The sequence below is a fragment of the Vipera berus genome (genome assembly GCF_964194415.1).
Source record: "Vipera berus genome assembly, chromosome: 3".
Lineage (NCBI taxonomy): Eukaryota > Metazoa > Chordata > Lepidosauria > Squamata > Viperidae > Vipera > Vipera berus.
The window spans coordinates 169,668,656-169,696,640 of record NC_138204.1 but is presented as its reverse complement, the minus strand read 5'-3'; the positions used below and the strand labels follow the sequence as shown (position 1 = coordinate 169,696,640).

At 36.4% G+C, this 27,985-nt stretch overlaps 1 protein-coding gene across 1 annotated transcript in view; it reads right to left on the bottom strand.

Annotated features, from left to right (window-relative positions):
• Positions 1–379: 379 nt before the first annotated feature.
• TTC39C (tetratricopeptide repeat domain 39C) overlaps positions 380–27,985 on the bottom strand; it is a 40,979-nt gene continuing 13,373 nt past the window's right edge. The window contains exons 2-14 of the mRNA XM_081324857.1: positions 25,709–25,757; positions 23,255–23,383; positions 21,022–21,136; positions 17,097–17,451; positions 15,315–15,483; positions 14,686–14,779; positions 13,429–13,545; positions 12,357–12,466; positions 10,628–10,751; positions 8,428–8,525; positions 7,690–7,794; positions 7,370–7,408; positions 380–6,944 (exon numbers count right to left, since the gene is read on the bottom strand). Of these exons, the coding sequence (XP_081180983.1) occupies positions 6,855–6,944; positions 7,370–7,408; positions 7,690–7,794; positions 8,428–8,525; positions 10,628–10,751; positions 12,357–12,466; positions 13,429–13,545; positions 14,686–14,779; positions 15,315–15,483; positions 17,097–17,451; positions 21,022–21,136; positions 23,255–23,383; positions 25,709–25,757 (1,594 nt within the window). The 3' untranslated portion in view covers positions 380–6,854. The remainder of the gene's footprint in view (positions 6,945–7,369; positions 7,409–7,689; positions 7,795–8,427; positions 8,526–10,627; positions 10,752–12,356; positions 12,467–13,428; positions 13,546–14,685; positions 14,780–15,314; positions 15,484–17,096; positions 17,452–21,021; positions 21,137–23,254; positions 23,384–25,708; positions 25,758–27,985) is intronic.

Here is a 27,985-nt window from a genome sequence, read left to right as displayed (position 1 = left end):
GCCTTTTCCTGGGATACAATATATGGCTTAGAGATTTCCAGACCCTTGTTGTTTCTATTTTTAAATTGTTTTATATTACAGGTGGGTGGCCTTATACATTTAATAAATAAAATAAATAGATCAACATACCTTTTGTCTCCAAATAGCCTCTTTATTATATTTTGGGGTTTGGCAATCAAAATAATAAAATTTAGTTAATGTTCACATTAACTGTCCTTCTGTAGAATCCTTATGAAACATTAACATTTAAAGCCCTCTTCCCTCTTGCCTATTATTTATGGTTGTAGAGCATGAAGGTAACTTTTCATTTTTAAAGAAACAAACTGCTTTCTCTTCTACCAACACGCAGGAATTAAAATACATTTCTGGAGAGACAAAAGAAGTTCTTACAGATTTTATTTAAAAACAAATGTCGAGAATAATAAATGTAATATTGAAAATAGCAGAACCAAGTCTGCACCAGAGAAAAACTGAAACAGAAAAACTACATTAAAAAAATACAGATTATACATGGGAAGCAAACAAAGTATAATTACTCTTGTCCACAGCTGAAACTTTGAACTGAGTATCCAGCACCCAAGTGTATTGCAGAATATCAACTGAAAACAGCATGTGTGTATTAAAGTAGCTGGAATTTCCTACATCATTCTCAATGTTGGTTACAGGAAAAAGATAATAATTTTGTATATTTAAAAAGCTAACAATTTAAATAAATGAGCTATTCTGAATTGATACCACATGTGTTTTGTGCTGTGATGGTCATACGTAAGTTCTATTGAATAAAGCATACCGTACATAATATATCTACTAAACATAGAGAACCATAACAGAAACTTGGTTTAATTCTCAGGAAAATGATCAGTTAGTGCCTGGCTGTACATAAAAAACTATGAAGAAGTATGCTATTGTTAGAAACCATTTATAGTGAAACAATTTTCTACCTAGAAGAAGAATAATCCAATCACACAAATCCCCTACATATGAATTAAAGTTAAACAGCTAGGCTTAAGTTTACCACTTCAGCAGAAATCTCAGCAATTTGGGTCTACTCACTGTTCTGAAGAATTGAGATTTATATGTTAATATTGTGTGTGTGTGTGTGTGTGTGTGTGTGTGTGTGTGAGAGAGAGAGAGAGAGAGAGAGAGAGAGAGAGAGAGAGAGAGAGAGAGCGCTTTTTCCCAGATCCAAATCTTTCCCCCTGCTGTTTTTTTACCAATACATTAGGAGGCATTATCATGTTCAAATAGTTTCCCGTGGTCAAAAAAGCATCAGGAAAAGCAGATTTTTTTTCAATATATTCTCCCTTCTTTTCCACTATTCTGAAAAGAGCCTCTTCTGCTGCACTAAACAAGGATTATTACAGTATTAAGATACATTCTATGCTTATCCTGTGCAACATTAATTGGAGCCACAAGTAAGAATTCTGCTTCATATTTAATCCCTGAAAAACATGCAGTACTTGAAATCAGAAAACTATCTGGTTGTAGGCCAGAGTGGCCTATCTTGGGCCCTCCCGTTTTTCCCCCCCAAATGCAACTCCCAATATCCCTCACAATTACCCTTCTTAGTTATCGCTGATGGGAGCTGGAAGACAATAACAACAGAAGAAAATCATGTTACTCATCCTGGTTGCAAGACATTGAAACATGAAAATATCAAGTTTTAATTTAACTAAGCAGAAATATATTTTTTAAAAAATAAATAAATAAATGAGACTTATAGTATATCATAGCAAACAATCTAAAATGACATGACAAGTTATTCACCGATGCAGTAAAAAGTATCAACAACAAAAATATATCTGCCCTGGTAAAATTCTTAAAATATATATTAAGCTATGAGATGCTTTGTCTATTATTGCCATTAGATCATGCCTCCGAGCTTTAAAATATAAAAACATTCTGATTACATAAAATACAGTCGCGATTGTTCTCATCACCAGCATAATCTAATATAAAAATAACTTTCATGTTTACAAGAGGTTTCTTCTAGAAGGTATATATATGGAGAAAGTAATAGAGGGAGTGGGAATACATGGGTGGTTGGAGCAGGAAGCTACTATTCATATACCAGACAGCCATTTTGCTTGCAAGATTAATGCATCTCAGAACAGACGTGGTGACAGAAGCATATCCATGGCCAGGTAACTGTGGGCTCTATAAAACTGAGGCTTTTGAAGGAACCAGCCAATGACTCCAAAATCAGAATATACAAGTTTTGCAAATTTATCTCGTTCACACATTTCCTGGCATGTAGGCACGTTCACAGAGTATGGTTAAAAAAATAAATCAGAAAGGGCAACTATGATGCTGCAATCAAAGTTTCATCCATTTTTATACACATCCAACACACATAAAAACAAGTGGATCTTTGAACACACCATCGTGGCTGCCACCTTGAATATTTTCATCATATTCTGCAAACACCCCTCCTGGCATGTAATCACAAGTCATTTAAGCAATTTTGTTACAGCCTATAGTGTGGGCCTCTTTCAGTTTAGCAATTTGTTTTGTGAAAGACTGCATGTTGGAAAAAATGCTTGTACAAATAAGAAACTGTTACAGCAAAATAATGCAGAGATATATCTATAAATCGCAGTTGATCAAAACTATTTTCAGAATTACACAGAATCCCTCCATCCTGTATTCTCATCATCCTAAAATGATTTTTCCCCTTCTTTAACTACCTAAGTTTCCAAAGGCAGGATGCCTGGGGTTCCTTTGGGATTGGGCACTCAAAAGCCCCTTGTGTCACAAATATGTAGAGATAGTGCTGCTGCTAAAACCAGATTTAAAATGATGATTAAACTTGACTGTCCAAGAATCTGATGAACGTTTAGCATTCTGACTAGAATATGCTATGTCTAAGTAAGGAACTTTTGGGACATCAATTATTAGAGGCAAGTAAACTTTTGGTGAATTAAGCTGAGAGAGTGAACTGTTGTTGGTACCTGGCAGCCTCAACAGTTTCTTCAGGGTTACGAGATTCATTTTGTAGTTGGATGTGGGGATTTTGAAGTAGGATAATCCAGTAATGTCTTTGGCCAGACAGATAGTTCATGGAGGGGTAGGAAATAGTAGTTTCGTGTTAGGAAGATCCTAAAGACCTCGATCCATCTGAGGGTGAGGATGAGGCAAATTACCACAGTGATGAGCAATGGGAACTATGAAAGAAGAAGCTGTTCCTAGAGAAGTGGGGGTTGTCCACTTGGTCTGTCTCTTTTTCTTCAGATGCCTTTTCCCCGAGCTCAAGAGGCAGATTGATGCATACTTTGGCCTTGGACTGCTATGAATGTTATGTCCATATGTTGCCATTTTCAAGCCAGAGCAGATGGATTGAGTTATGAAGAATATGGCAACAGCCATGATCAGATCACTTCCCAGTCAATATGTTGTCTATTGGCACCAGTGACATCTGAAAGGGTAAGGACGGATTAGAATGAGCTACCTGAACACTTAACACTGCATCGTTTTCGGTAGCCGCTTATGGATTTTTGGTAGATAGTTGTGCCATGCAACTAGTCAAGCTCTGAAACTGAGAGATGAGAATGCCAGATGTGTTCTCTCCTGAGGAGCCTTTCCCTCTGCTTTGACTGCCCACTCATTTACCAAAAATTCTGGGAGATGAAACGGATGAAGTGATGTTGTATTACATAACTTCCACCTAGATTCATCTTCCCTTTTAATGAAGATGAAAACAGTATAGGACATTCTGGTAGATTATCTTTGTCAAGACCGACAGAAAGGTGAACTCTCCTGATCCCATAGACCTCTCAAAAACATTCACACCCTCCATGCTTTTCTTCTGGACCATCTGCTAGGATTTGGGGTATGTTGCATTGTTTTGCTATGGTTCCACTTCATTCTGTTGGGGGAGCTCCAGTCTTTAGTGCTGAGGGTCAGCAATGTAGCCCTTGATCATTTACTTCATGCCATTCTTGCCTCTGTGTTTAGCATTTGTATGAAACCAGTAGGAGAGATCATTTCTGGATGAAGTGCTATCAATATGTTAATATTCCATGGTGTAGCTCAATCTCAGGTCAAACTACTGATGCACTGGTAGTCCTCATATGATACCTGTAGTCTATATCGGATTAACAGTTGAAACAAGCTGAAACTTAAGTCCAATAAGAGTAAGGTGCTGCTAGTCCAGAAACTATCTGGTCCTTTGTTGATTACTATATTAGCTGTAGATAGGGTTGCATTCCACCTTAAAAAGCAGGTTCATGAATTTTGAACTCATAGCCACAATATGATCCACAGGTGGAAGATGTGGCCTTTGCTCCACTTTGACTGATGCACCAGTTGAGGCCCTCTTTGAAGAAGGTTTTGACAAGCATGGTTTGTGCCCTCATCCTCTCAAAATGTGGTGATGGCAATGCATTTTATTTGAGGCTACCCCGAAAACTACTAGAAAACTGCTGACAAGTGAAAGCTACTTCAGCCATGTAACTTCAAGGTACTGTGCTGTTTCAAATTAATTTCAAAAGATAATTCAAATTGCCGTTTCTGGCCTATAAAGGCTTTGCTTGCCAACTGTACATTCCAAATATGTGTCTCAGGAGATGTGGAGAAGCCTAGAAATGATCTCACTGGCTGCCATCATTATGAAATAATGTCTCCACAGAAATCCTGTTATCCTGGAACATTGTATCTTTAAGAAAGTTAATGAAGACGATTTCGCAAGTTATTTTGGATTTAAAATGCTTGGATGTCTTATTTGCAAGACAGAAGTTATATCTCTGTTACAATTTCTTATTTGTTCTTTTTCTCATTCCAATGATTTACCTGACTGGTTTAGAATTATACAACTGGTTTAGAATTTATACAGTATTTAATTAATCTTGTTTTATTTGGATATTTTATGATTGTGAGAGAATTGAGTCATTTTAAAATGCTGGGGTAAAAATACTGAAACAAATAAAAATATAAATTGCCACTATTAAAATAGCTAGGGACGAGGCAATGAGTGTAAAAGCTTTATTAAATGCCAAAAATTATGTTAATCCTCCTCTCTTAGTAGGGAGCAGGTTCCAAAAGTCTGGAGATGCTACAGAAAAGGCCAGAATCAGGATTACAATCAGACTAAGCAATGGCAGCTCTGATGTAATTCTGATGATGGTGATGATATGGGATAGGCACCATATTGAAGAACTCTGGTAATTCCTGGTTTGTAAAGGGCAAATTGCATGGACAATCATACCATGTTTCCACTGAAATGGCAATGTGACAACAAACAGCAATGTCTGTATATTGAAATACAAAATAGGAAACTGAACATTTAGAACAAAATCTCCCCAAAGCAATAAATCAAGAATGTTTGACGATCAAGTCTGAGATAATTGTTTAGAGAATATAGTATTTTTTTATTTTTATTTTTAAAAAAGAGCACTGCAGATTTAGTAGCCATTAAGTACTTTTGGGGAGAGTAGCAAGAAATAGCCTATGTAATTTAGCAGTTACATGATGTACTTTGTCATTTGGTTCCAATTCACATTTGATGATCCAAACACTGAGCTCATAACACAGGACAGGAACTATCCTATGTGTGCTCATGACAGTATTTATTACCCAGTGCTGAAAGTGAACAGGGAAGCCCTTGTGAATGTAACTCCATATGGGCTATAAATCGTGGTCTGTAAATTTCTTCTCTCTTAATGCTCTTTGGGACTTGTTTGTTCAAGTGAACTACAAACAAGATAAAGCATTTAGCAGTTCAGGTGATAATCCAGAGTTGTGAAAGAGAAATTTCAGAAATTGAAAATAAGGCTTTAATGCCATAAAAAAAAGTTTCACAGTATATAGGAAAAGCTACTATGCTAAAAATTGTTTTTTTAAAAACCAATATTTGCCTTAAAAATACATATACACTAAAATAATGTGTGACAACTTTAAGTCAGAAAATTGAATAAAAGTGTACTGTGTTATATTGTTTTAAAAGTTCTAAAACCAGAAGTGTTATTATAGGTTTAAAAATGCCAGAAGGCAAGTTTTTCATGTTTAACCTACATTTTAGCAACATGAGTGATTCACAAATCTCTTGTTGACAACCAATTATCCACACTACCATTTAAAATAGGTATCAAATGTTTAACACAACTCTTAAGGATTTAAAAAATAAACATTTGGCTAAAAATAAAGCTTCTAAATATATTTTCATAATTTAAAATAAATATGGGAGCAGGTTTCATTATTTACATATATCTAAATGACCAAGAAAAGCTCTGTGGGCAAGTTTGTTGTGCTGTAAATGCACCAGGCAAGTTTCCAGCTCCATATCAATTGGCTTTTAAATATAGCTATATTCATTTCTATACCATACTGAAACAACTTTATAATATTGTTTCTATGAAAAGGTTCCTTTCTACAGAAGAATGAATAAGCTACTCAGAAATGGAAAAATATTAGAAATCAAGCCAATAATGATACAGAAAATAAGTGTGTGGTCATTGTTGGTTCATTTGTACAGCCACTGGCTATGATCTCCAGCTTGACAAAAAACAACAAAAAAGACATATCTAAGCATTGGAACTAAAGGACTTTAATATTCAAAGGAATTCTCCAGCACCATCCCCTGTGTGTGGGGCTGGGCTTGAATACAAAGTCTAGCTTCCCCTAATTTAAAAAGGACTTATGCAGGAGAAATCATCATTTGTTTGAGCCTAAGGTCACTTAACCTTTTTGGCTGAGTCCTTAATTGTTGAGATTGTTAACATTTTTTCATCACCAGCTTTGCATCTTTAGGAAAACATCTCTTGCACAGGAAGGTTTTCTGGAGGAAAGCTCATCTTCCTGACAACTTGGTCCTCAGAGTGCAAAAGTTGAAAAAGAAAAGATGAAAGCATTTCTGTTCATCACTGGGGGACCACTTCTTTCAGAGAGGCTAATGCTGCGTGGATGCGAACATGCAGCCTGTTCTCAAAATCATACCCTGTGAATTCTTCCTGTGATAGAAAATAAAGGTAAAAATTAAACCCACAGCAGTAAAGAGGCACGACAACTTAAAAGGGATGTACGAGATAGTGTCTTATTTTAATTGTAAGTTTTTGAAAGTTAAGCATGTTTTCTAATTCCCCATGGCAAATTCAATAGTAAAGAGAAAAGAATATAGGGGGGGGGGTTTCACCCTAGTTAATAAGCCGCTTTCATGCAGGCTATGCACAGTGGTGGGATTCAGCCAGTTTGCACCACTTCAGCAGAACCGGTAGCTAATTTTTTGTTGCCCAGGCCCAGAATGCACTTCTGAAAGCGGCATCCACATGGAGAACCGGTTGTTCACATATTTGAATCCCATCACTGGCTCTACTGCAAAGAAAAAGAGACCCCAGCACACAACCAAGAAAATACTTAAAAGCATTCTGAATATTACCTTTGCCTGAAGCAGTAACACTTTACCTCTTGGGACAGACTGTAGGAAGAAGCAAATATCATTTTAGAAATTTCCATGTCACCTTCCAAAAACGGAAAACAAAAATAGTAACAATACAATATTTAGCTCAAAACAGAAAATAAAACTAATTAATATGCTACCCTTTTCTTAAAAGAGAAGGGTGTTTTCTCTTAGGTGCTCCATGTGGGAATTGTAAGAGAAGAGAAGAGTCATGTTAATCTATTGTAGCCCTTACTCACATTGGTTCTCTCTCTCTCTCCCTCCCCTCCCCTCCCCTCCCCTCCCCTCTCTCTCTTTACCTGAGGGTTTTCTAATAAAAGACAGCCAAGTTCATAGCAAGCATATGGTTGAACATAGAGGTTGTTCTGGTGGCAGATTTCATCTTTAAGGGCTCTTTGAAAGAACTGCAAAAGAAAAATTATCCCATTGTTTCTAAGAACAAAACGAATTTTTGCACTCAACTCAGAAACTTTATTAGTTATCCAGTCACAAAATCTCTTCATTTGCCAATTATCATTTCAAACTGATAAATGAACCAAATCAAAACCAGATGGGGAAATAATTGCTAGTGGCTATGGATAAATAGGTGACAGTTGCAAAATCTGAAACCTGCTGAATAGAAAAGACTTGACACATACACACAATCTCTGCAGTCACTATCACTAAATGTCATTCTTTCTTAAAAAAAGAAAAGAAAAGAAAAACTGTTAAAAGTATTCCTGAAATTCTCCGGGATTTCAAACAATTAATTTTTTTAAAACACACTAATTTACTGCAAGCAAAACTAGGCAAAAGAGGGAATGGGAAATAAATGAAGAAACAAAAAGGAAGGGGAAGAGTAGAAGAATTCTATGGGTTGGATTATGATTTGACAGTTTGAATTTGGCCTATAAGGTGAAGTTACTCTTGGCTCTACGTATTCTCATACTACAATTTTCATTTGCTTTATTACCATTAATGGTATGTTTTCTTGTTAATTGGTGTTTTTTTCTTATATGCTCAAATATACTAGCACATTTTCACAATTCTTAATTTACCTGAACAGCATCTTCAGCATTTCCTAAGCATTTATGTATGGCACCAAGTAGCAAGTTCTTCAAACCAACAACTGTTGAATCGTCAATTTCCTGGCAAGCTTTAGAAAGACAAAGGGATAGGGACAAATCACAATGATTAGAGTATACATTTTACAATGATACTATTCTTCCATTCCACAACCACCCATTCTCTAGATTCAAAATTCTTCAGAGGCAGGCCTACTTAAAAAGCTGCTAAGAAAGTTTTTAACCCAGCCTTTACCTCTAGTAACATTTGGACAAAAAGGGCTAATCTATTCTTAGCAAGGTATGTGTCCCCTTCTTGAATATTTAATTTTCATAATGCTAATTTGACAATTTGACATCGTATGTACTTCTGTGAAGTTTTTTCTAAAAAATTTGGATTCCTCTGTTCACATAAAGATAATATGCAAATTCCATTGCCTTCCTCCTTCTCCCCAGCTTCCAGTATTCCAACAGCCTCTGTTAGATTAGATTTTGTGAAGAAAAACAGAAATGATTCTTTCTTCTGGTCAGGAATTAAAATACTAAATGATTCAAGTATTTCTGAGTCAGATGAAATCACAGATGGCTAGTTTTTACAAATAAAACAAATTATCCAGTTTTGGAGTGTATCTTACTCACAAAATGTTATCATCTGTATTATTCCTTGTTCATTCAAATAGGTTACTAACATTCTGAAGCCAGATAAAATAATTTTTGAATTGTTTTTTCTAGTTAAATAGTACAGTTAAAGCACTTGTACAAATTTATTATAGAAAGAAATACAAGATTGGCTCCTTAATCAAATGAGCTATCGCTAAGTGCAAGGAAAAATCAAACAGAGAAATAAAACCAAGATGTAGACTGATATTAAAAATATCACCAAAGAGAGATACATGTTCTGTTTTATGTTCTTTATTATTTTATCCCATTGGGAATCAATTTTATTTTGTCTGGACTTGAATAAATTGCAACCAAAATTAAAAATATTACATTTTTACTTAATAAATATTTACATAAAATGTAAATATGTGCATTAAATAAAAGTTCAAGATTAAGAAAGGTACTCCCAAAAGAAAATAGTGATTAAGTTATCAATGCAGAACTAATGATTTAATGCGGTACATGTTTTTATTGTTGAAAGCTGCCCAAAGTAACTCCAACGGCAAGATGGGCGGCAAATAAGTTTAACAAACAAACAAACAATAAATAAAAAGTTGGCAATAACCTATCTCAATACATATGCACCCATTTTCTCTATCAATTCTATAAAAATTGTTATAAAGGTTTTTTATATATATAAAATGACTGGTGTACAAGCAACCAAATCAATAAGCTACAATAAAAAAGGCATTTACTAAAACACATTTGACACTTTAAAATCAAATTGTTAATGGTAGTCTTTGGGACAATTGAGACCAAAATTTCTATCACAAGTGATGTGGTAATAAAGTGCAACATTATGCGACCATACTACTTAATGGCAGTCCCCATTGCTGTCATTAAGTGAGGACTGGTGAAAAGAGGCAGAAATTCAGGAAGCAGTTTGAAAGGCAAGAGGTAGGAATAGGTGGGCAGGTGCTGTGGTCGGGTACTATGGTGTTTGGAGGGATGAGCAGTGCCACAGGAGTGTGGGTGGCCCAGCAGGTGCTGTGGATGGGTGCTACAGAAAGTGGGCAAGCAGGCCCTCTGAAAGGAAGAACAGGTATAAGGATGGACAGGTGAAAAAGTGGCAGAGTGGGAGCACCTTGTGACTTCCTGCCAGCTTCCCCAATGATTTTCCTTGTGGGAAGCTAGCAGGAAAGGTTGCATATGTGATATGGCAATCAGATAATTGGCAGGATGCTGCAACCATTGTAATTATGAGTTTTTGAGTGCACAAATGACCATGGGGAAACTGCAATGGCTGCAATTTAAAAGACTAATCACCTGGTTCAGTGGCATCTTAACTTTGAATGATCCCTGAACAAGTGGTCTTAACCTAAGGACTACCTGTATTTTCAACTTATTTCTTAATATGTTATGCGCTAGAATTAATCAGGTCAAGGTACAGGAATAAGATCAGGAAATCAGCTTCTTGCTTCATAGTGGCACAAACTGCTTGCTAGCAGGAACTGAAAAAAGGGACAGGGTAGAACATATTGTCTTGTAGAAGAAAGATTGTATGCAAAAAATAAAGCAGAATTCACACATGTACCTTGACTCATGTGCTGTAGATTGGTGAATGAACAGTTTGGAAGGGCCTTCCACAAGTACAATACCTCAATGGATGCCAATACACAAAGCTGTTTGGTTGGTTTTTGCTTTCTAAATCTATCTGCCTGCAAAACAGAACAGATACTGGCTTTATTTTCAAAATAAATATATATATAATTAGATTACACTGGGAAAACATGAAAAGCACTGAAAGTTCAACATAAGGGTCAACAATTTCAGAATGCTGAAACATCAGGAGTGAATGTAACAGAATAGAATAAGAGAATAACAGAGTAAGAAGGCATCTTGGTCTTCTAGTCCAGCCCTTTGCTCAAGCAGGAGACCCTATATTATTTCAGCCCAATCTTTTCTTAAAAAGCAGCAAAAACTTCCAAAGGCAAGCCACTTGACTGATGAATTGTTTTAACTGTCAGGAAGTTTTCCCTTAATTCTAGGTTGCTTCTCTCCTTGATTAGTTTCCATCCATTGCTTATTGTTCTGCCTTCAGGTGCTTTGGAGAATAGTTTGACTCCCTCTTCTTTGTGGCAGCCCTTGAGATATTGGATCACTTCTATCATGCCATCCCTAGTCCTTCCTTTCATTAACCTAGACATACCCAATTCCTGCAACCGTTCTTCATATGTTTTAGCCTCCAGTCCCCAGAATGTAGAGCCCTGTGACTCAATTTTTAGGGCTCCAGTCAGCCTAAGATAGGAACCCAAGAGTGCTGTTACTAATCTTTTTTTTAACACAGTAGTAAAGGTCACAAGAATAGAGACGGCTTTGTGCTGGCCCTGAAACAGATCGACAGAGAGATTGGGAGAATAATGATCCAGCTTTTGATTGTTGTATAACTAGGAATTGGAACGTAGAACAAGAAGACTGCTTGATCTCTGACACTCAGCTTGAACTTAGAAGCCTTGGCTCCAAATAAAGATTTTATTATTATTATTTTTGGAGGAGGCAATTTTAAATATACACATGAAAGTACAAACTACCCACATTAATCAAACAGTAATGAACAAATAAGTAGGGTTACAAGTCATAAAATATTTTTTAAAACTTACTGTTTCTTTAAGTGTAGCTTAAAGTGTAGTTTTTCCCCTTTTATAGTTTAAGATATTATCAGTTATTATAAATCATTGCAAAGAACAAGAGAACGCCTGTATTTCCCACAATTCTTGCCTTGGCTGGTACAAGCTAGCACGAAATAGGAATGACCATGACTTTCCCCCACAGTGCCATTTGGAGTAACGTATCTAAACACATTGTTAACAGAACATGGTTTGTACATGGTAATCAGATACAAAAATGTACACTATCTCATCTATTACATTTTGACGTCACTTAACCTTATTCCTCCTCCCCAAAAAATCACCTGATGCAAATAGAGCTGGTTCTCATACCTAAACTAGATAAACAAACTACAGTTAGATTATTGTCTGTCACTGTACCCACACTTTAACCGAATCAAGACAGAATATGTAGCTGATGCAAACTGGGGGGGGAAAGCAAATTAGGGTTTCCTTTCTTCTTTTTAAATTGCATTTGTTCTACCTTAGAGGCTTTCCTATCATTTTCCAGGGAGTTTTACTAATGAGCTTTAGCAGCACAGTTAGAGGGGCTGTTGAGGATCACAGAGGAGAGGGGAAATTTGAGATTTACATGTGGCCCTTTAGTTGCAGATTGTCCACCCATGTACAATTCAGACCAGTTTACATTCACCTGACCTTTTTGACTGAGAATTGTTCAATTTGGTTGTTTTTTCTTTTGAAAAGCTTCTGGACTTCCTTGAAAATAGCCTGCGCACTATTCACTTCACCAGTAGCTCCTTGACACACTGTAATAAAAAACAATTCCTTTCATTAATTTAAAACAAAAAATCCTGTCCCTTCAATTAGAATCCAACATGCCCATTAAACATTTAGAAAATTTTATGAATCATTGATTCTTAATTTGTTGGCTTTCCTTTTTCCTTCCTTTCTGAATCACGTCTGCTAAACTGCAAATCTGTAGGCAGATTCAGTGTTACTGAAATATAAAATGTGGTGCATTTGCAATTTTTTTGGTGAGATAATTGCTGTTTGTTGGGTTTTGCTCCATTTACCTGTTTGTTTGCTTTTAGTTGTTTTCTATCATTGTTACATTTAATATTAGGCACCCAGGGTCACATTTTGATTAGGTAGATATAGACCTATCAATAAATAATGCAAGACCAACGTATGTTCAAAAACTCATTATAAGTGACACGACAGAAATGCGCCCAACACAGGTAGTCCTTGATTTACAACCATTCATTTAGCGACCATTTGAAGTTACAACAGCACTGAAAAAAGAGGCTTACAACTGGTCCTCACACTTACAATCATTGCAACATCCCTATGGTAACATGATCAAAATTTGGGTGCCTGGGATCTGTCATGCATTTTCAACAGTTGCAGTATCCCAGGGTCACATGATTGCCATTTGAGACTTTCCCAGCTGGCTTCTTACAAGCAAAGTCAATGGGAGAAAAAGTTAGATTCACTTAACAACTGCATAATTCAGTTAAAATCTGCAGTGATTTGCTTAATAACCATAGCAAAAAAGGTTGTAAAATAAGGTGTGACTCACATAACAACTATCTTGCTTAGCAATGGAAATTCTGGTCCCAATTGCAATCATAAATCAAGGACTACCTGTATTTTTTGACATTGCTGTATTTATTTATATGAATAATTTTCTTAATAAAATATGCTTACACCAAAGAACAAACACTATATTATTTCCACCCCAACTGCACATACTTCTGAATCATATAACAATACTTCCCTGCTGTTAAGTAGGCATAATAACACTGGGACCATCTTGATTCATTTTTAAGACGTTCAAATGATACGAATGCATCCTTGAAGTTCATTTCTATCATGCTACACCAGCCTAAAAGGGACAACCAAAATTGTTGAACACAAAAATTATGTACGTCCTATATATTATTCATAACAAAAGAAGATAATTTTTAAAATAGCAAAATATAGTCTGCGAGCTGGCCCCCAATAGGTTTCTGAATGGAATTCGAAGTGCTAGTTATTGCCTTTAAAGCCCTACGTGGCAAAAGACTGAGTTTCTTGAGGGACCAACAGAAAGTGTATGCTCCAGGTTGCTTTTAGAAATTTTGTCATCTTATGAGACCTAGAAAAAAGTGTGCCTTTTCTGTGGTTCCCTCTGTTCTCTTCAACACTTCCCCCTCTCCTCCCATATAACAGGCCCCAAATCTTCTTGCCTATCTGACTCTTTGTTGTGATTCAGGGTCAGCCTGTGGGTTCGGCAGTTGAGTCGGACGACTCAGAGGAGGAGGAGGGGGGTGTTGAAGAGCTTGCAGATGATGGCCTTGAGGCTCCGCAGAGCCCTCAGCCGGGCCCCTCCCACCTGGTCACAACGGAGACCCAGCTGTGTGAGCCTGACAGCGTGGATGAAGATGACCCACAGCTGGCCCTGTTCAAGGACGCCCGACGCAGGAGGCAGTCAATCAGGAGTAAACAGAGGAAGGCAATGGGGCACCTCGGAAGGAGGCAGAGAGAGGCCACGCCCTGAACTGTATTTAAGGGGAATGTGTGGGAGGGCTGGTTTGCTGAAGGCAACCGCTTGGATAGTTCCTGTTTCATAGCTCCTGTTTCATGGTTGGTGTCTTGTCTTGCTCTGTTTTATGTTAATAAATTTGGCAGGCTTTAAAGGGGTTGTCCCTGCTTTTGCTGCAGGGCCGGTAGCAGGCTGGTACAGAACACTCTTTCCCTTGGCATTAATGGCTAGTTGTGTGCAACATGTAGTCGTTTTCTTGTCTGCCTGGTTGCCATTTTACATTTTATATTTATATGCTGTCTGTTCCTTGTTGTATGAGATTTTGTTTTGCTTCCTTTTGATCTATTATATGTTTATTCTATATGTTATCCAGAATCACAATGTTTGAATTGGGCAGCCCTATAAATTTTGAAAACAAATAAATATGTATCTGTTGGAGAGTGATTCATTCAGCTACTTATTATATCTATACAGAAAGGAAACATTAATGTTATCGTATACCAATTTCATAGAGGCAGACATGCTGAATCTCTCTCTGATCAGTTGCAAGTTCCAAAGCAGTATTGAAGGAGGTCAAGGCACTGTTGATTTGACACTAAGAAAAGAAGAAAAAAGCTGCAATCGAACTGTGGAAGTACATAAATATCAACTTTAGAAGTGTTCATTCAAATCATGCTACAATGATAGAAAAGAAAGTTAATTGCAATGATCGTCTTGTGAAATGCTTGCAAGAATTACAAAACGTGGACTAGTTATTGAAATCAATGTAAAATTCAGCACTCTAATCTTGTACTTCCTTGCACTCATGTTCTCCAAAACTGTCAGCTCATATGTGATAATGACAGAAAAAGCAACAACCAGGAGAAATGCCATAAAGAACATATGATTATATTTGGCAAAAGAAACAATGCTCCTGAGGAAAATCTCTCACTGTTTGTTGAAAAACAAATCAACAAATTCCCACACTATTCTGAAATATTTATCACAAACTACCCCCTACTGCAGGTCCACATTCAATTCTGAGTCCAAGAACCTGAATAACAAGGACTCAACATATGTGGACATTCTTTTTTTTAAACTATTACATCATAGAAGAATCTGAAGAACACCAAGGACAAAGCTTTCAGTACCTCTAACCGCTGTATTCTGCCTTTGAAAAACATAAAGAGAGATGAGTTGGGATAAGCAGCTTCTTTTTTCTGAAGAATCTCCTCAGCCTCTTGCAATCCTGCCTTGGTATCACTGCCATCCAAAGCAAAGAAAGGGCGAACCACTGTATGGTACCACAGCAAGGCTAACCTAAAAATATAAGGAGATATTGACATTAGCTAGTTCCATACTTTGGAAATTCAGAAGCATCAAAGAATATACAGTAATATGGAATAGTCAGTCCATTAAACAAATTGCTTTTTAAAACTTCAGCAACTTAGACTGGCAGGATGAGAGCATGCACACAGTATTATCTGCTGCTCCCAGTCACCCTCTGAAACAAGCAAGCATTCACATCTTTCTTTGGAACATGCTTGCAAGTAAATTACATGAATGGCTATAATAAAAACTTCCACACCTATTTTGTGTGAAGCAGTCTAGAATTTGATTGAGTTATGGCAAGCATGAAGAATATGTGGCCGCAGGATCCCATTTTGCACCTGAAACACTTCTGGTGTCTTCCTATGTCTCCTTTAAAAAGTGGCATAGTTTCATAATGTTTAGATAGACACTAAATGAAAACTGTACTAAATCAGTCTCATTCAGATATTCCTTTTGCCTATTTAAATAAAAATGATGTTACTCTCTATGAAGCATAGCTTTCTGTAACACAGATCTTATGTCTCAAAAAGTTTAACAGTGTCCAGTCACTAAATTATTACTTTACCAGAGATGTTTTATCAAAACATTAAAAAAAATAAGTTAGCTTTTACTCAACAAAAGTGGAATGAAACAACCATTCTTCAATTTCTGAAGCTGAAATCTGATAGAAGAGATATCCAATTCCCTAGAAAATGCCACTGAGCATACCAATTATACAAATTATAAATAAGCCTTCTAAATATATACAAATTAGTACCCAATAATTTTAATGCACAACAAAGTCACTCACAATGTCTGTTACTTCAGACATCAGAAACACTGCCACCATTGCCAACAAAAAAATTAAAGGCTCTCACAAGAGGAAATAAGAGTCCTTAATTTATTCTATTAGTTAGGGCAGCCACTAAGTATGAACCAAAGTTTATATATTCATTGTCTCATTGCAATCACCTAGGAGTTATCCAGATGGTTGAAGCACAGAACTAGAACCTTATGGTAGCTTAAACAGATTACAGACCATTTCAGGGAGTTTCAGTTCCAGATCCAAGATAACCTTAAACTTGCAGAATCTGTTAAAGAGGCTCCTCCATTGTGTTATGATGTTAAGTTGAGAAGAAAGGCTATATCTAAGAAAGATTTGTGTGTGGAAACCCTTTCACTGAAATGGAACCCGGATACAAAAGCTCCTTGTCAGCTGAAGAACAGAAGAGTGCCAACTCAAATATTTGCATTTTTTAAAAAGCATTCCACTACCGATTTACACAGAAGCATACAAATACAGAAAAATTAGTTCTCAGTAGAATGTTTAAATATGCATACTGAAGATATTTTACTAAGAGCTTAATAATTTTTTAACTGGAATTTGTTCTGAGTGCAACAATTTGCACTGAGTAAAAATAATTTGAAGACACAATAAGGTTCTTTTCTGACTTAAAGGCCCAATTCTATAACTTAAAGCATATCAAAATACAGCTCCTAATTTACTAGGCGATGTTATCATAAAAAAAAAAAGACAATGTTGCTATCTTACATTGGCTTGAAGTTTACTTACTTACTTCAGTTCTAAGCTATTACCAAAGCATTGCAATATAGCTACTCACGTAGCTAAAGGGGCCTTCATGTCCTTACTTTCACTTGCATACACCAAGGAAGAAAGCCCCTGCAGGCGGTCTCCAGGAAAACCCAGCAGATTGATGATTTTGAGCAGGTTTGGGGGCACCATAGATATGCAAAGATGAAAAAGTCCATATCCAAAGCTAACAGCACCTTTCAGTCTGTTAAGAGAATCCTCTGTAACACCTTCTGCAGCAATATGATTATCATTTGTAGCATCAGAAGTCAAAGATTCCTGAGTTATCTTCTTCTGATATAATTCCTGAAGTGTATTAATGTCTGTATAGCACTTATTGTAGATTTTCCAAGCTTTTCTAAGGATCCACCCACCTTTTATATAAGCTGAGGGGAACAAAAATATATAAAGAGATAAAAAGAGTTTAGTCAAAGAGAAAGGATTTTCTAAGTTAAGAAATTAACAACCTATGTCCCATCCAGATTTCCACATCTGTATGCCCTCCAGATTTGTGAATTACAATTCTATTTTCTCCTAGTCAAAATGTGAGAAAGAAGGCGTCATTATGTGTAGAAAGATTGTCATAATCATTTGGAAATATTAACAAACTGTTATAATTAAATACAGGTAGTCCTCTACTTACAACAGTTCATTTAGTGACCATTCAAAGTTACAACGGCACTGGAAAAAGTCACTTATGGCCATATTTCACACTTATGACTGCTGCTGCATCCCCATGGTCACGTGATTTACATTCAGATGCTTGACAACTAGTTCATATTTATGACGGTTGCAGTGTCCTGGGGTCATGTAATCAAATTTGGCGTCCTTCTGACAAGCAAAGTCAGTGAGGAAGCCAGATTCACTTAACAATCATGTTACTAATTTAACATCTGCAGTGATTCACTTAACAAATGTGGCAAGAAAAGTCATAAAATGGGACAAAACAAATTTCTCACTTCTCAACATAAGTTCTGCGGTCATAAGTCAAGAACTACCTGTACAATTCAACATAGTAAGCAATAAATCATAATAATCTGAACACTACATATTTTTAATTTTCTGAATTTGTGATTAGATAAATCCAAAGCTTTGCAATTGTAAAGAAGCAAGACACTCTCCAATTTAGTGTGTTGTATGTGCCCAATCATAAGGTTAGAGAACTAAGAAAACATAGTGTTCAATTTACTGTAGCACAAGCAAAATTGTTATATCCCTATTTATTATGCAATGGCCTGTAACACAGGGATGAAGATATTTAAACAACAAACATGGCCTGTAACACAGGGATGAAGATATTTAAACAACAAACATGTAACAGCAAAGGAAACTCTAACACTTTTCATCATATCTAGCAATCATTTGAATTTTTATAGTCTAGATATGGTAGATTTATTCTAAAGGATTAATGAAGCAAGTGTCCCCAAGATATAGAAAATCAAGCTGTCTATTGCAATAGCGCATTTGTTCCAGAAGCATGATTCAGCTTTAACAGGAAGCTAAAATTACTGCAAGACTGTGCTATTCAGTCACTTTCTGCTGCATAGCATATTTAGTTCTCATGTGGTTCACCACAAGATAAGCGTTTGGCCAATAAGTGCTCACCAATGCTTCAGTAACCATGGAGAAATGGACAAAAATTCTACCCGTTTCACCTTGGATGGTGCAATCACAAATAAAGTAAGAAATATGAGGAACATTTCATAAAAACTTTATATAGCTTTGCTGTTTTTCTAGCCAGAATATCTTTCTGTTAAACATCATTACTTAATTATACTTCATTACTTAAAGTATCTGTTACGATACCTTATATATTTCCATATATATATATATAATTAAAAATATTTTTGCCACTATTAATAGAAATTAGCAATCATATGCCAACAAGTGACTTGTGGTGTTTTAAAATTGTATTTTGCCATGTAGAAGGAAGCTATGATCAAAGGGAAATGTTAATAATAGAATGTTTAACAATAGAAATTGTGTTACCAAAAGGTGCTAGAATTAAAACTGAATTTCATTATTAATTTAATTAATAACAAAACATAGCACTCCCTTCTCATAACACAGAATGCAAGTGACGGAACTTCCAACCACATGCTACATCCAAACACACAAAATGTATTAGAGGCCCCAGCTTATTTCAAGTCTATATAGGTCGTCCTTGATTTATGACCACAATTGAGCCCAAAATTTTGGTTTAAGTAGTTGTGGTCATTAAGTGAGGCACCCATGGGACTGCCTCGCTCAATGATTGCAATCCCTCTTCCCAGTTGTGGTTGGTAAGTAGACAAAGTGAAAGAGCTGCCAGCTGAAAGAGCACAGGCAGTTCTCTGTGCACAGAAGGGAATTTCTCCACTGGGATGGAGAAATGAAGCTTGGATCCCCAAGATCTGAGCTTTCTTTCTCTGGCCAACTCTCCCCCCCTCTCCCTTCCCTCCATGTGCAGAAAGCAACCACTATGTTAGGAAAAGCCTTTCCACACTTCAGGAAGATCGTGTTTGCTGGAAGCTTAGCTCCAACCTGGCATCAAATGCTCCATGCTGCAAGTGTCCTGTGCTAAAAGAGCCATGGTGGCATAGTGGTTGGAATGCAGTATTGCAAGCTAACTCAGCCAACTGCCAGCGGTTCAATGCTGACCAGCTCAAGGTAGACTCAGCCTTCCATCCTTCCAAGGTCGGTAAAATGAGGACCCAGATTGTTGGGGGCAAACTGTTGCCTCTGTAAACTGCTTAGAGAGATTTGTAAAGCACTATGAAGCGGTATATACTGTAGGCCTAAGTGCTATTGCTATTGCTAAAACCCCTTTTGGCTTTCATTATGGACTTTTTCAGCCAGTGTCTTTGAGAGCGAAAGGGCTGCTTGGTGGAGAGACTCCACTCCACATAGGGCAAAATCAATCTGGCAGACAGCCCTTCAGCTCACAAAGAAACTGGATGAAAAACGGCATTCCAAAATGGGTCACAGCAGATTTTTTTCAGCCAGCTTCCAGGAACTGGAGGGAGTCCTATGGTGGCGGCTTGTGACTTTCCATGCCAGCTTCCCTCTCTGAGGAAGACAGTAGGGAAGATTGCAAATGGCAAATACAGTACATGATCACAGGGGGAGGGAAGGGGGGCAGGGACAGTAGTAAGGTTTTGTAAGTGTGAAAGGGTTGCTAAGAACCTAGACCATAATTATGTGACTGGGGGGGAGGTGTTTCTGTAATGGTCATAACTTCAGGCACTGGTCATTAAGTCCTTTCATTCAGCAGCATCATAATTTCAAACAATCACTTGCCAAATGGTCAATAAAGATTTATTCTCATATTCTGCCCAAATCACAAATTTTTGTATCAAAATAATCTATAGGTAAACTGGCAAATATAACTACAAATAAACTATATTCTGCTTGTATTAAGTATAAAAATTAGACATTTGTTTATAGATATGGTGGATATAACCAAAGATTAGAAGCTACCTAGCATTTAGAAAAACAGGTAATGTATTCACACACAAAAATTCATTAAAAAGAGAAAGTAACAAGCATGATAATAAATAAACATTGGAAGCGATGATTTTTTTCCTTTGATGAATGTTAACTTTTTTTGAGATACAGCAAGACTCGATACCTACCATCAATCACAAAAACTATGACAAAGGCATACCTGTTTATTACACTTAGAGTTGACTTAAATTAGAAATATTTATAATATATGTGGATCTTAAATTAATGGCATTCATAATTTATACAAGTTTTTATACTGTATGCTACGAAGTCAGGGGTGTCAAACTGCTGGCCCGCAAGCCGGATGCGTCATCCCAAAACCGCGCCCACCCCATTGCCGGCAATGGAGAAAAAGCTCCGGAATGTTGCACAACGTCACGTGACATCGCGAGTTTGACATATCTGATTTAAGTCATTGTAGTTTTAGATAATAAATGCTAATTATTAAAAAAACAGAAGTCATAGCTTACCCGATAATTCTTGTTTTACAAAAGAGAGCACAGCAAGGTAAACTTGACAGTCTGCCACAATGATTTGCCTTTGCAATCGATCCATCATGGATGAGGCAGTCTTCCTCCCATCAACCTATTTGAAAATAAGGAACAGCATATAAATCAGATATGGATAAAACATACCACTCTAAGAATGGAACATTCTGGGTCACACCAGTTACAGCCAAACGATGTGTGTGTATTTGTTTGTGTGTCTGTCTGTGTGTGTTGCGGCACTTTTCTGGAAGTTAATTCTCTGAATCAGAAATGCTTTATATTTTTTCCCATGTCACCCAGCTATTAAAAAAAACAGTGCTACAGAATGGTAGTTTTAATCTTATTAAAATATTAATCATTTAAATTTGGTCAGGACAGGGTGAATTGCCTTGTAATACATTCTATTCAAAGTAAAAAATCCAAATGGAAATTAGGCAGGCCTGTATTTCTTAACCTTTTTGAAATGTGCTTTGTTGAAGGAAAAGCTAAAACATTCACTATCCTTTACTTAAAAACTTAGGTTCCCTAAAATTTTTCATCAATATAATATGACACACAATATATTAAGTTTGCATCAATATAATATTCAGATTTAGACGTTTATACATACGTTATATCAAAAATATTTAAAGTATCAGTTAAGATATCTAGAATATCTTAATATCTTAATATGTGAACTTTGTAAGATATTTTTTTGTTATTATCTTTCACCAACCTTTCCCCCCAGCTCAGCAATGCCATTGCTTAACATGGTATACTACTGTCCCCCCAAGTAGATTGGCTCTCTTCTCCCTAGTCTTTTACAGCAAGTTTCCTACAGAGACTACATCAGGAAACAGATACAAAGACCAGCTCCACATAATCCTTTAGAAATTATATAGAATAGTGATACTAAACAAAGGGTTCGGATTCTATGCACGCAACATTAATAATGGAGTATGTTCTCAAAGGAAGCCAAAACTTAAATTATTTATAGACTATGACATTTATTACACCTAATTCCACAGAACTAGGAAAGATATGCAGCATGAATGTGACAGTTCAATAGGAATATTAGTTAAAGTTCACTCTTTTATTTCCATTGAAGGTAGATGCTATTATATTTACATGATGCAGGCAGCCAATTAAGTAAAAGCTATTTGTAGTTATGGAATAACCTAAATTGTTAGTTAAAGGCATAAAGTAAATTTGTGATTTTAATTTTTATTTTTAAGAGCTAGCAAGACAAACAAAGCTCCAAAGGCAAGCAAAGACATAAACTAAATCATAATGTTGCAAATATTTCCATCAACTAGGTAAAAGCATTAGTAAAATTCTGAATTCTGAAGGCTACGTGATAACTATGGACAGATATTATTGGACAACAGCTGCCATTTACTTCTTACTTAAAAAATGGAAACAGAGGGGAAAGAGAAGATTGGATTAAAGAACCAGGTAAGCATTTTGATGAAAAGCTCACCAACTAACCTCATTAGGGAAAAGAAAAGTTTTTATATATAGAACATAGCCAAATAAGATTATATTTCATTTAGGATATTAGAAGACAATAGACCAGGGGTGTCAAACTCAATTTCATTGAGGGCCGCATCAGCATTGCGGTTGCCCTCAGGGGGCCGGGTGGGTGTGGCCAGGGTGGGCGTGGTCTACTGGGTGGGCGTGGCTAGAGTGTGTATGGCCTACTGGGTGGGCGTGGCCAGCTCTACATCGTTCGCATCAAGGGTGCCTATGGGGGCCTGGGCAGGAGTGGGACAGATCTGAGGGTCTCTGGCAGAAGGGGGGTCTCTGGGCCAGGGCCAAGGCAGTGGGGGCCGTTTCCTCACTGTTTCCAGGATGGCTTCGCGGGCCGCATGAAACCACTTCGCGGGCCTGATCCGGCCCCCGGGCCTTGTGTTTGACATGTCTGCAATAGACTGTCTATCAATTATAAGAGCTAACTTTTAGCTGGAATTATTTTCTATCTGTTTAGTGATATAAAGGCCAATTTTTGTATAGAAATGCCTATTTGAATGGTCATTTGTCAGGTACTCTTGAAATAGGAATAATAGGAGACGAGGCCTCAGCTCATAAGAGAATATCAAATTTTTAAAAGCAACAAAACTGAATATGAGATTACTGCATATTACATGCTATGGAGTCCCATAGGATAGGCATATATAAACCAGTATCATATTGGCACAGGACTCGTTCATCCATGTATTGGCAATGTTTCACTTACATTCTTCTTAATTTTATTTTTTATTGTTTCTATAACTCCTGCTTCTTCACTCTCACATAATTTTTCGGTAGCTTTTAAATCGTCACATGCCAGCTGCATTTTCTCTTCTTCAAATGTCATCATGGCATTCTGTTAAAACATAAAAAGACTACTGTATTTAAAAGTGCCAAACTAATCTAAACCTATTTGCTATTTTACAAATTAATGATATTATATTGTTCTTTTAGAAGCTTTTTGAAGCAACTTCATTAACTAAGATATAATTATATATAAGAACCCTTCACTTAAAAGTAACTGTTTGGGAAGTTGAGAATTTAATAAAAATATTATTTTTCTGGCCTTTTAAAAACTAACAAATTATCATATAATGAATGTGCTACACTACAAATTATCACATTATGCAACAATAAATATATTAATCTTTAAGGTTTCACAAGGCTCTTTGCTGAAGAAAACTGGCATAACTTTGCAAAATCAAAAAAATACCCATGGTATATTTACAGTTGTGAATTACCTACAATGCTAGAAGGATGAAATCTTCTTAAAAGAAAAATAGTATACTGTTAAATACAAAATCAATGTAACTACTAAGATGTCAAGTAATACTCCTTCATAATCACGATGCCTCAAGTGTTTGTTTGTTTGTGTGTATGTTTAATAACAGTTTATTTTAAACTCTGTTTAGCAGTTTAGATTTAAGCAAATCTGAATTAGGATTTACAACAGAGCATGTATACTCCTTAAAATCAATGCCTTGATATATATTTTTTGCCTTTTTACATATGTAATAAAATAAATTTTGGTAATATAAAATATTAACAAGAGTCAGTCTATTTCTCAAATCGCTCCTCATATATTGCAGGTGTAATTTTATTAAAGCTGAAAAGGAATAATTAGCAATCAACTTGATAAGATTGTTATAAGATTACCAGATCATTATAAGATTTTCTACAGAGCTTATCTACAGTAACTACAAATATAACTAAGATATATAAATTCTCTTCTAGTTACTGCTATTGCCACAAATTATATCTTTATAAGTTTGCTAATGGAAAACAAAACCTATTATGTATTAAAAGAATTCTATGCCTTACACTCAAATTAAAGATATGAAGAAATGTGTTAATTTAATCTTTATTTCAACACAATACATTTTCCATTTTTTAAAATAGAATATCTAAATTACACTGGAACATAAACTACTGCAGCTATATTTAGAACAGAAGAAGCATTGCAGGATATAATATTGCTATATTGGATTGTTATACTCACTCAAAGATCCTACTTAAGTAACCAATCCATTTAAATAAAGGAGGAAAAACATATTTCCAGTCTCTTTACAAAAGACAAGAATATATTCAAATAAAACTCTTCAATTTAAGACTTATAAAACTACTTGTACATCAAGGAGCTTATCAAACAAGTTTTTCCTATATTTTTAGCGGGATTTCTTACATAATACCAATAAAGAATGGAAGTAGAGCTATTATATTCATATACTTGGCCTAGAAGTACCACAACGTCCTTTGTTTTTATAGATAGTGAAGCAACTACGTATAGTACATTAAAATCTTTCATTAACTTTCTTACATGCTCATGCAAATAGGATACTTGTTTATTAGCATCATAATAGATCATTTATTATAGAAATTATTGAATGGTAAATTCCAAACAAACCACATTTAAGCTTTATGCAATGTATGAATCTAGTCAGAGTGACAGAATAGAAGGGAATACTGACACATAAAATAATACTGCTAGATTTTGGTGACATATAACCCCAGCTAATATGGTTACATATGAAGCAGATCACAATACCTTGTTCAACAACGATTAAAGAACTGGCTTGGTTTTGTGCAGACATTGATAGCGAACATAGTACATATGCACATGTGAGGGGATAGTCTCTTATTCTACAATCTCTGTGTCCCCTGATTGAAAATTCTTTTAGGAATGTAGTAGTAAAACTAAGAGAGATACTTTAGTTCTATTCCTGTTGGGAAGCACCCGGCCTGGTAGAGAGGAGGGATCAATTGTGCAGTTAACCTGGAGTCATTGCAAAAACTGCAAAAGGCTAGGACTGACCCTTCCTAAGTTTCTTGGAGCTTATTCCCAAGAGTAGACTGCTAGACAGGAGAGATTCCTGTATTATAGGAAGAATATAGTAAAGTAGTTAGCTCGAACTCTGCACCTGTGGGCCTAGTTGCTCACATGTGACAATTCCCCAGAAAAGTAAATAAAATGCATAATGATCCATACAAGAACTCTTACACTTCTCATTTTATTCTATTTCATTGATGCAGCATTGGATCTTGTTGGGGAAAACGCGTACCGGTGTCTCCAAATAACTTTTTACTAAATCTACAGTTTCAAAATTAGTGATACATTTTCAAAATCAGTAAGGCAACAAAGGAATGCCATGCAGTAACAATATAAGTGTTTAGACTCACTTACCAAAAAGCTGACAAAGCTGGCTCCAAAACTCATTAAAGGACTATGATTTCTGTTAAAAAGAAGGGAAAATAGTTACTACAGATTAAAAAAATTATCCATTCAGAATGTATACAATGTTCAATTTTTCAATCATGAATCATCCCCAAATTTCCCCGTTTAAGCACAACAGTGTTATTCTGAATGTCAAATGAGCTATTTCAATCATTTTGGAAGTGTTTTACACTTAACGTAAGCCTGTTCTAAGTACAAAACATTTTATTTTGATCTTGCAACTATTCCAAAATGCTTAAAACATCTTGTGTCATGCTTAAAAACTATTTTCTCTTGAAATTAAAAATGTTATGATGATTTGCACTTGAACCTAACCAGTGTCTGTTGCTGGAGTTGCACAATCAATTTCAGGCCCTGCCCCAGCGTGAGATTATGGACTTCTGAAAATGTTTTTTTCCCTCTTTTGCCACAGTGTTTCAGGTTTAGGGAGAAGAGAAACTGGCTTCTTCAGAGAAGAATTCAATGGTGGTCACAAAAGAGAAAATGCCTGTGGTGGTGATGCTGATTCACTGCTGAAAGGAACAGGTTGTCTTTCACATGCAAAAATATGGGATGCAAGAAGAGAGGCTGGACTGAATAATCCAACCTGACTGCTATATTCTGTTTTGTGTTGGAATAATACTGACAGAATGTGTGTGGTAGAAGAATAAGGACGAACTAAGGAAGGAAAATTACAGTATTTGAAAAACAAATTGTTTTTTCATCCATACTTCTAAATGAAGGTCATGTCCCAAGGAAGGGATAGAGGATTCTGGAAGAAAACCATTGGCTCAAGAGCTGGTATGCCAAGATAGGCTGGATCTCATAAAATTGGGAAGAATGTATTTCAGTTCAGGCAGGCTTTAAACTAAACATGGGAAAGGAGGGAAGACCATACTCAAAGCAATAAACCTTACAACAAAAAATAAAGCAGCACTTAAGAATACATCAGGAGATGCAGTAAGAAAGTAAAGGAAAATACTAATCAATTACTATTCTGAGTACTAATGGCTCAGAAATGGAGAATACTGAGGATGAGGCAAATATGACATTGTTGGCATTAGTGATACCTGGTGGATATAACTCAAGTATTAGTATATAGTACTTAAAATATATAATTTCTTCATACCCAACCAAAATGGAGGGGGTTGCATTATACATTAATGAGTAGACCTAGTCCTAGATGGATATATGGACCAATGGTAAAAACCCAGCCTAGTATGAAATTCTGAGAAATGAAATAATTGAGGCCCAACACAAACAATTCCAAGTCAAAAGATAATAATAGGAGACTATTGACTGGCATAGCTGTATAAAGAACTTTGTGATGAACCAATAAACAAAAAGTACAAGTTTAAAATAAGAAAGAAGGGCATATATAAAAAAGAATATCAGGAAGGTTCAAATCTGTAAGGATAAACTCAGAAAGGTTAACACCCAGAAGGAACGGACACTCACAATGAATGCAAAAAATATATTAAAAAGGGGGTTCTGGATATGTATAGAATTGCCACTCTGCTGGTTGGAGAGGATGGCAAGGTGATGACAGACAGGAGGGAGAACTTCTAAATTCCTATTTTGCATTTTCTTCTTAGAAAATAGTGATGTCATGGGAAGTGGTAGTTCTTTCTGGGGGAGGTATGGCAAACTAAACACAATGACTGAGAGAAAGGATAAGAAAAAGATATGAGATCGCCAACATGTGTTCCAGATGGCTGCTCCTTGTGAGAACACAAGGGATAGCTTTTGATCTTAGAAATATTTCATCTCTTTTAATGTTTATTTAAAAAAAAATCTTCAAAAGCCTAATTATCAAAGACATTTTACATAACGTTTGACAATCTAACATTTAATAACACCAATATTCAGTGCTTTTTTTCTAAAAGAAAAGTGCTGTAACTCTCATCTTGGCGGGCGCAGGAGGGGTGGGTGAGTGGGCAGCGCTGCTGTGGTCACGGGTGCAAGGGGTGTTGGTGGCGGGCTGCCCCCCCGGGGCTGGAGCCAGCGCAGCTGGTGCAGCAGGGCCTGCTCTATATGGCGGCGCTGCGTGGGGTAGGCGGCGGAGGCGGTGCGGGCCAGGAGATGCAGGGCAGCCGCTTAGGCGCACAGGGCAAGGCAACGGTGGCACAGGTACAGCACCAGGTAGGCCACCAGCCTGGCTGACACGGGTGAGCACAAGGAAGGAGTGCACACGGACTCCACAGAACCCACCTCCCACTCCTTGTCCTCTCTTACTTACCTAGTTGA